This window comes from Eucyclogobius newberryi, unplaced genomic scaffold (genome assembly GCF_026437365.1).
Source record: "Eucyclogobius newberryi isolate DKJ021-1_F unplaced genomic scaffold, fEucNew1.0.hap1 SCAF_20, whole genome shotgun sequence".
NCBI classification, from domain to species: domain Eukaryota; kingdom Metazoa; phylum Chordata; class Actinopteri; order Gobiiformes; family Gobiidae; genus Eucyclogobius; species Eucyclogobius newberryi.
This window is the reverse complement of record NW_027315835.1, coordinates 1002173-1012463: the sequence shown is the minus strand read 5'-3', so window position 1 is coordinate 1012463 and position 10291 is coordinate 1002173. Positions and strand designations below refer to the sequence as shown.

Genomic DNA, 10291 nt, shown 5'->3' with positions numbered 1-10291 from the left:
GTCCCATTGGGTCATGTGTATGTCCCATAGGGTCATGTCTACCTCCCATAGAGTCATGTCTACGTCCCATTGAGTCATGTGTACATCCCATAGGGTCATGTGTACATCCCATAGGGTTAAGTGTACATCCCATAGGGTCTCTGTACATCCCTTAGAGTATGTCCACATCCCAAAGGGTCTGTGTACATCCCATAGGGTATGTATACATCCCATAGGGTCATGTGTACATCCCATAGGGTCATGTGTACGTCCCATAGGGTATATGTACATTCCATAGGGTCTGTATACATCCCATAGGGTCTCTGTACATCCCAGAGGGTCATGTGTACATCCCATAGGGTAATTTGTACGTCCCATAGGGTCATGTTAACATCCCATAGGGTATGTGTACATCCCATAGGGTCATGTGTACATCCCATAGGGTCTGTGTACATCCCATAGGGTCATGTGTACATCCCATAGGGTCTGTGTACATCCCATAGAGTCATGTGTACATCCCATAGGGTCTGTGTACATCCCATACGGTCATGTGTAGGTCCCATTGGGTCATGTGTTTGTCCCATAGGGTCATGTCTACGTCCCATAGGGTCATGTCTACGTCCCATAGAGTCATGTGTGCATCCCATAGGGTCAAGTGTACATCCCATAGGGTCATGTTTACATCCCATAGGGTCTGTGTACATCCCATAGGGTATGTGCACATCCCATAGGGTCTGTGTACATCCCATAGGGTCATGTGTACGTCCCATAGGGTATTTGTACATCCCATAGGGTCTGTGTACATCCCATAGGGTCTGTGTACATCCCAGATGGTCATGTGTACATCCCATAGGGTCATGTGTACGTCCCATAGGGTATCTGTACATCTCATAGGGTATGTGTACATCCCATAGGGTCATGTGTACGTCCCATAGGGTCTCTGTACATCCCATAGGGTCATGTGTACATCCCATAGGGTCTTAGTACATCCCATAGGGTCATGTGTACATCCCATAGGGTCTGTGTACATCCCATAGGGTCATGTGTACATCCCATAGGGTGTGTGTACATCCCATAGGGTCATGTGTACATCCCATAGGGTATGTGTACATCCCATAGGGTCATGTGTACGTCCCATTGAGTCATGTGTACATCCCATAGGGTCATGTGTACATCCCATAGGGTCATGTGAACATCCCTTAGGGTATGTGTACGTCCCATAGGGTCAAGTGTACGTCCCATGGGGTCATGTGTACGTCCTATAGGGTCATGTGTACATCCCATAGGGTCTGTGTGAATCCCATAGGGTCATGTGTACGTCCCATAGGGTCTGTGTACATCCCATAGGGTCACGTGTACATCCCATAGGGTCTGTGTACATCTTATAGTGTCATTTGTACATCCCATAGGGTATGTACACATCCCATAGGGTCTGTGTACATCTGATAGGGTATGTGTACATCCCATAGGGTAATGTGTACATCCCATAGGGTCATGTGTACGTCCCATAGGGTCTGTGTACATCCCATAGGTCATGTGTACATCCGTGAGGGTCTGGGTACATCCCATAGGTTCATGTGTACATCACATAGGGTGTGTACATCCCATTGGGTCATGTGTATATCCCATTGGGTCATGTGTACATCCCATAGGGTATGTGTACATCCCATAGGGTCATATGTGCATCCCATAGGGTCTGTGTACATCCCATAGGGTCATGTGTACATCCCATAGGGTCATGTGTACATCCCATAGTGTCATGTGTACATCCCATAGGGTCATGTGTACATCCCAAAGGGTCTGTTTACGTCCCATAGGGTCATGTGTATATCCCATTGGTCATGTGTACATCCCATAGGGTCATGTGTACATCCCATAGGGTCATGTGTACATCCCATAGTGTCTGTGTACATCCCATAGGGTCCTGTGTACATCCCATAGGGTCTGTGTACTTCCCATAGGGTCTGTGTACTTCCCATACGGTCTGTGTACATCCCATAGGTCATGTGTACATCCCATAGGGTCATGTATACATCCCATAGTGTCTCTGTACATCCCATAGGGTCCTGTGTACATCCCATAGGGTCATGTGTACTTCCCATAGGGTATGTGTACATCCCATAGGGTCTGTGTACTTCCCATACGGTCTTGTGTACATCTTGTAGGGTCATGTGTACGTCCCGTAGGGTCATGTGTACGTCCCGTAGGGTCTTGTGTACGTCCCGTAGGGTCTTGTGTACGTCCCATAGGGTCTTGTGTACGTCCCGTAGGGTCATGTGTACGTCCCGTAGGGTCATGTGTACGTCCCGTAGGGTCTTGTGTACGTCCCATAGGGTCTTGTGTACATCCCATAGGGTCTTGTGTACATCCCATAGGGTCTTGTGTACATCCCATAGGGTCTGTGTACATCCCATAGGGTCTGTGTACATCCCATAGGGTCATATATACATCCCATAGGGTGTGTGTACATCCCATAGGGCCATGTGTATATCCCATAGGGTCTGTGTACATCCCATAGGGTCATGTGTACATCCCATAGGGTCATGTCTACGTCCCATAGGGTCATGTCTACGTCCCATAGAGTCATGTGTGCATCCCATAGGGTCAAGTGTACATCCCATAGGGTCATGTTTACATCCCATAGGGTCTGTGTACATCCCATAGGGTATGTGCACATCCCATAGGGTCTGTGTACATCCCATAGGGTCATGTGTACGTCCCATAGGGTATTTGTACATCCCATAGGGTCTGTGTACATCCCATAGGGTCTGTGTAGATCCCAGATGGTCATGTGTACATCCCATAGGGTCATGTGTACGTCCCATAGGGTATCTGTACATCTCATAGGGTATGTGTACATCCCATAGGGTCATGTGTACGTCCCATAGGGTCTCTGTACATCCCATAGGGTCATGTGTACATCCCATAGGGTCTTAGTACATCCCATAGGGTCATGTGTACATCCCATAGGGTCTGTGTACATCACATAGGGTCATGTGTACATCCCATAGGGTGTGTGTACATCCCATAGGGTCATGTGTACATCCCATAGGGTATGTGTACATCCCATAGGGTCATGTGTACGTCCCATTGAGTCATGTGTACATCCCATAGGGTCATGTGTACATCCCATAGGGTCATGTGTACATCCCTTAGGGTATGTGTACGTCCCATAGGGTCAAGTGTACGTCCCATGGGGTCATGTGTACGTCCTATAGGGTCATGTGTACATCCCATAGGGTCTGTGTAAATCCCATAGGGTCATGTGTACGTCCCATAGGGTCTGTGTACATCCCATAGGGTCATGTGTACATCCCATAGGGTATGTACACATCCCATAGGGTCTGTGTACATCTGATAGGGTATGTGTACATCCCATAGGGTAATGTGTACATCCCATAGGGTCATGTGTACGTCCCATAGGGTCTGTGTACATCCCATAGGTCATGTGTACATCCGTGAGGGTCTGGGTACATCCCATAGGTTCATGTGTACATCACATAGGGTGTGTACATCCCATTGGGTCATGTGTACATCCCATAGGGTCATGCGTACGTCCCATAGGGTCATGTGTATATCCCAGAGGGTATGTGTACATACCAAAGGGTCATGTATACATCCCATAGGGTCTGTGTACATCCCATAAGGTCATGTGTACATCCCATAGGGTCTGTGTACATCCCATAGGGTCATGTGTACGTCCCATACGGTCATGTGTACGTCCCATTGGGTCATGTGTACGTCCCATAGGGTCATGTGTATGTCCCATAGGGTCATGTCTACCTCCCATAGAGTCATGTCTACGTCCCATTGAGTCATGTGTACATCCCATAGGGTCATGTGTACATCCCATAGGGTTAAGTGTACATCCCATAGGGTCTCTGTACATCCCTTAGAGTATGTCCACATCCCAAAGGGTCTGTGTACATCCCATAGGGTATGTATACATCCCATAGGGTCATGTGTACGTCCCATAGGGTATATGTACATTCCATAGGGTCTGTATACATCCCATAGGGTCTCTGTACATCCCAGAGGGTCATGTGTACATCCCATAGGGTAATTTGTACGTCCCATAGGGTCATGTTAACATCCCATAGGGTATGTGTACATCCCATAGGGTCATGTGTACATCCCATAGGGTCTGTGTACATCCCATAGGGTCATGTGTACATCCCATAGGGTCTGTGTACATCCCATAGAGTCATGTGTACATCCCATAGGGTCTGTGTACATCCCATACGGTCATGTGTAGGTCCCATTGGGTCATGTGTTTGTCCCATAGGGTCATGTCTACGTCCCATAGGGTCATGTCTACGTCCCATAGAGTCATGTGTGCATCCCATAGGGTCAAGTGTACATCCCATAGGGTCATGTTTACATCCCATAGGGTCTGTGTACATCCCATAGGGTATGTGCACATCCCATAGGGTCTGTGTACATCCCATAGGGTCATGTGTACGTCCCATAGGGTATTTGTACATCCCATAGGGTCTGTGTACATCCCATAGGGTCTGTGTACATCCCAGATGGTCATGTGTACATCCCATAGGGTCATGTGTACGTCCCATAGGGTATCTGTACATCTCATAGGGTATGTGTACATCCCATAGGGTCATGTGTACGTCCCATAGGGTCTCTGTACATCCCATAGGGTCATGTGTACATCCCATAGGGTCTTAGTACATCCCATAGGGTCATGTGTACATCCCATAGGGTCTGTGTACATCCCATAGGGTCATGTGTACATCCCATAGGGTGTGTGTACATCCCATAGGGTCATGTGTACATCCCATAGGGTATGTGTACATCCCATAGGGTCATGTGTACGTCCCATTGAGTCATGTGTACATCCCATAGGGTCATGTGTACATCCCATAGGGTCATGTGAACATCCCTTAGGGTATGTGTACGTCCCATAGGGTCAAGTGTACGTCCCATGGGGTCATGTGTACGTCCTATAGGGTCATGTGTACATCCCATAGGGTCTGTGTGAATCCCATAGGGTCATGTGTACGTCCCATAGGGTCTGTGTACATCCCATAGGGTCACGTGTACATCCCATAGGGTCTGTGTACATCTTATAGTGTCATTTGTACATCCCATAGGGTATGTACACATCCCATAGGGTCTGTGTACATCTGATAGGGTATGTGTACATCCCATAGGGTAATGTGTACATCCCATAGGGTCATGTGTACGTCCCATAGGGTCTGTGTACATCCCATAGGTCATGTGTACATCCGTGAGGGTCTGGGTACATCCCATAGGTTCATGTGTACATCACATAGGGTGTGTACATCCCATTGGGTCATGTGTATATCCCATTGGGTCATGTGTACATCCCATAGGGTATGTGTACATCCCATAGGGTCATATGTGCATCCCATAGGGTCTGTGTACATCCCATAGGGTCATGTGTACATCCCATAGGGTCATGTGTACATCCCATAGTGTCATGTGTACATCCCATAGGGTCATGTGTACATCCCAAAGGGTCTGTTTACGTCCCATAGGGTCATGTGTATATCCCATTGGTCATGTGTACATCCCATAGGGTCATGTGTACATCCCATAGGGTCATGTGTACATCCCATAGTGTCTGTGTACATCCCATAGGGTCCTGTGTACATCCCATAGGGTCTGTGTACTTCCCATAGGGTCTGTGTACTTCCCATACGGTCTGTGTACATCCCATAGGTCATGTGTACATCCCATAGGGTCATGTATACATCCCATAGTGTCTCTGTACATCCCATAGGGTCCTGTGTACATCCCATAGGGTCATGTGTACTTCCCATAGGGTATGTGTACATCCCATAGGGTCTGTGTACTTCCCATACGGTCTTGTGTACATCTTGTAGGGTCATGTGTACGTCCCGTAGGGTCATGTGTACGTCCCGTAGGGTCTTGTGTACGTCCCGTAGGGTCTTGTGTACGTCCCATAGGGTCTTGTGTACGTCCCGTAGGGTCATGTGTACGTCCCGTAGGGTCATGTGTACGTCCCGTAGGGTCTTGTGTACGTCCCATAGGGTCTTGTGTACATCCCATAGGGTCTTGTGTACATCCCATAGGGTCTTGTGTACATCCCATAGGGTCTGTGTACATCCCATAGGGTCTGTGTACATCCCATAGGGTCATGTGTACATCCCATAGTGTCTGTGTACATCCCATAGGGTCATAGGTACATCCCATAGGGTCATATATACATCCCATAGGGTGTGTGTACATCCCATAGGGCCATGTGTATATCCCATAGGGTCTGTGTACATCCCATAGGGTCATGTGTACATCCCATAGGGTCATGTGTACATCCCATAGGGTATGTGTACATCCCATAGGGTCATGTGTACGTCCTATAGGGTCATTTGTACATCCCATAGGGTCTGTGTACATCCCATAGGGTCATGTGTACGTCCCATAGGGTATATGTACATTCCATAGGGTCTGTATACTTCCCATAGGGTCTCTGTACATCCCAGAGGGTCATGTGTACATCCCATAGGGTATGTGTACATCCCATAGGGTCATGTGTACATCCCATAGGGTCTGTGTACATCCCATAGGGTCATGTGTACATCCCATAGGGTCTGTGTACATCCCATAGAGTCATGTGTACATCCCATAGGGTCTGTGTACATCCCATACGGTCATGTGTAGGTCCCATTGGGTCATGTGTTTGTCCCATAGGGTCATGTCTACGTCCCATAGAGTCATGTGTGCATCCCATAGGGTCAAGTGTACATCCCATAGGGTCATGTTTACATCCCATAGTGTCTCTGTACATCCCATAGGGTCCTGTGTACATCCCATAGGGTCATGTGTACTTCCCATAGGGTATGTGTACATCCCATAGGGTCTGTGTACTTCCCATACGGTCTTGTGTACATCTTGTAGGGTCATGTGTACGTCCCGTAGGGTCTTGTGTACGTCCCGTAGGGTCTTGTGTACGTCCCGTAGGGTCTTGTGTACGTCCCGTAGGGTCTTGTGTACGTCCCGTAGGGTCATGTGTACGTCCCGTAGGGTCATGTGTACGTCCCGTAGGGTCATGTGTACGTCCCGTAGGGTCTTGTGTACGTCCCGTAGGGTCTTGTGTACATCCCATAGGGTCTTGTGTACATCCCATAGGGTCTTGTGTACATCCCATAGGGTCTGTGTACATCCCATAGGGTCTGTGTACATCCCATAGGGTCATGTGAGACTCTGAGACTTAAAGAAGTCTGAACAAGTTATTTACATGTGTTTTTGGTGACTGTCGATGTTGTTCAAGCAGCAGATGTATCTGAGTACATAGTTAAGTGTTTATATATACTTGTAATAGATGTATCCGAGTACATAGCTTACACTTGAGTGACAGGAGGTGATAAACAGGTTCGGGGCAGTAGAAGAGACAAAACAAGTCTTTAGTCACATGTTTATTGAAGCATCATCGACGTATAAAAAGATCAAATTATTCACAGGTTTAAAATCAGGTGATTTTTACAGCTGGCCACGCCCCTCAATGATTTCACTTCCTCCTTGAGCGAAGCTGTCGCTTAATAGTGAAATGATCGTTCTCTTTTTGCTCCAGCGAAGCTCCACAAGCCTAAAAAACACCAGCGGTTTAGACCCGGTTTAGACCCGGTTTAAACCCGGTTTAGACCCGGTTTAGACCCGGTTTAGACCCGGTTTAGACCCGGTTTAGACCCGGTTTAGTCTTGGTTCTCACCGCGTCTGGAGAGTCGATCATTGGAGAGTCTGAATGAGTCTTGTAGAGTTTTCTTCGTCCTCGTTTGAGTTTTGAGCTTTTCCCGTCGATCAACAACATCAGACCTTTAGCTGAAACACAAAACAAACCCTTCAGACCTTCATAAAACGGGGTAAATGGTGCAAAAGGTTTGAAACAGATTCTGAAAACGTCCTTCAGAAAAACAATATTCTACAAGAGTCAAACAGCCTGAGCCACAAGAAACACAAGGTCCATCTGAAACACAAGGTCCACCTGAAACACAAGGTCCATCTGAAACACAAGGTCCATCTGAAACACAAGGTCCATCTGAAACACAAGGTCCACCTGAAACACAAGGTTCATCTGAAACACAAGGTCCACCTGAAACACAAGGTTCATCTGAAACACAAGGTCCATCTGAAACACAAGGTCCACCTGAAACACAAGGTCCACCTGAAACACAAGGTCCACCTGAAACACAAGGTCCACCTGAAACACAAGGTCCACCTGAAACACAAGGTCCATCTGAAACACAAGGTCCATCTGAAACACAAGGTCCATCTGAAACACAAGGTCCATCTGAAACACAAGGTCCACCTGAAACACAAGGTCCACTGAAACACAAGGTCCACCTGAAACACAAGGTTCATCTGAAACACTGAAACACAAGGTCCACCTGAAACACAAGGTCCACCTGAAACACAAGGTCCACCTGAAACACAAGGTCCACCTGAAACACAAGGTCCATCTGAAACACAAGGTCCACCTGAAACACAAGGTCCACCTGAAACACTGAAACACAAGGTCCATCTGAAACACAAGGTCCACCTGAAACACAAGGTCCACCTGAAACACAAGGTCCACCTGAAACACAAGGTCCACCTGAAACACAAGGTTCATCTGAAACACTGAAACACAAGGTCCACCTGAAACACAAGGTCCACCTGAAACACAAGGTCCACCTGAAACACAAGGTCCACCTGAAACACAAGGTCCATCTGAAACACAAGGTCCACCTGAAACACAAGGTCCACCTGAAACACTGAAACACAAGGTCCATCTGAAACACAAGGTCCATCTGAAACACAAGGTCCACCTGAAACACAAGGTCCACCTGAAACACAAGGTCCACCTGAAACACAAGGTTCATCTGAAACACAAGGTCCACCTGAAACACAAGGTCCATCTGAAACACAAGGTCCATCTGAAACACAAGGTCCACCTGAAACACAAGGTCCATCTGAAACACAAGGTCCACCTGAAACACAAGGTCCACCTGAAACACAGGGTCCACCTGAAACACAGGGTCCACCTGAAACACAAGGTCCACCTGAAACACAAGGTTCATCTGAAACACAAGGTCCACCTGAAACACAAGGTTCACCTGAAACACAAGGTCCACCTGAAACACAAGGTTCATCTGAAACACAAGGTCCACCTGAAACACAAGGTTCACCTGAAACACAAGGTCCACCTGAAACACAAGGTCCACCTGAAACACAAGGTTCACATGAAACACAAGGTCCACCTGAAACACAAGGTCCATCTGAAACACAAGGTCCACCTGAAACACTGAAACACAAGGTTCAGAGGTCAAACCAGAAGAAAAGAGTGAGAAAAGTACTTGTAGTTGACGTTACCTTTGGAGCTGATGATCGCAGGAGACTTGTGGATGAGGTCCTCCAGTTTGTTCAGAGGTCCATCCTTCAGAGGTCCATCCTTCAGAGACAAGGCCTGAACACAAACATCACTCGTCAGTCTTTAGTCCAACTCTAGAACATCACCACATTCTAGAACATGACTCCACAGATGTATGAGGCCCTCACCCGTATGTTTGAGGCCCTCACCCGTATGTATGAGGCCCTCACCCGTATGTATGAGGCCCTCACCCGTATGTATGAGGCCCTCACCCGTATGTATGAGGCCCTCACCCGTATGTATGAGGCCCTCACCCGTATGTATGAGGCCCTCACCCGTATGTTTGAGGCCCTCACCCGTATGTATGAGGCCCTCACCCGTATGTATGAGGCCCTCACCCGTATGTATGAGGCCCTCACCCGTATGTTTGAGGCCCTCACCCGTATGTATGGGGCCCTCACCCGTATGTTTGGGGCCCTCACCCGTATGTATGAGGCCCTCACCCGTATGTATGAGGCCCTCACCCGTATGTATGAGGCCCTCACCCGTATGTTTGAGGCCCTCACCCGTATGTTTGAGGCCCTCACCCGTATGTTTGAGGCCCTCACCCGTATGTATGAGGCCCTCACCCGTATGTATGAGGCCCTCACCCGTATGTATGAGGCCCTCACCCGTATGTATGAGGCCCTGAGGCCCTCACCCGTATGTATGAGGCCCTCACCCGTATGTATGAGGCCCTCACCCGTATGTATGAGGCCCTCACCCGTATGTATGAGGCCCTCACCCGTATGTTTGAGGCCCTCACCCGTATGTATGAGGCCCTCACCCGTATGTTTGAGGCCCTCACCCGTATGTATGAGGCCCTCACCCGTATGTATGAGGCCCTGAGGCCCTCACCCGTATGTATGAGGCCCTCACCCGTATGTATGAGGCCCTCACCCGTATGTATGAGGCCCTCACCCGTAT

The 10291-nt window shown here is 48.3% G+C and overlaps 1 protein-coding gene across 1 annotated transcript in view; it reads right to left on the bottom strand.

The window, feature by feature from the left end:
* Positions 1-7486: 7486 nt before the first annotated feature.
* LOC140369441 (uncharacterized) overlaps positions 7487-10291 on the bottom strand; it is a 38820-nt gene continuing 36015 nt past the window's right edge. Inside the window, exons 30-32 of the mRNA XM_072456789.1 lie at positions 9328-9421; positions 7688-7797; positions 7487-7564 (exon numbers count right to left, since the gene is read on the bottom strand). Coding sequence (XP_072312890.1) covers positions 7487-7564; positions 7688-7797; positions 9328-9421 — 282 coding nt within the window. The remainder of the gene's footprint in view (positions 7565-7687; positions 7798-9327; positions 9422-10291) is intronic.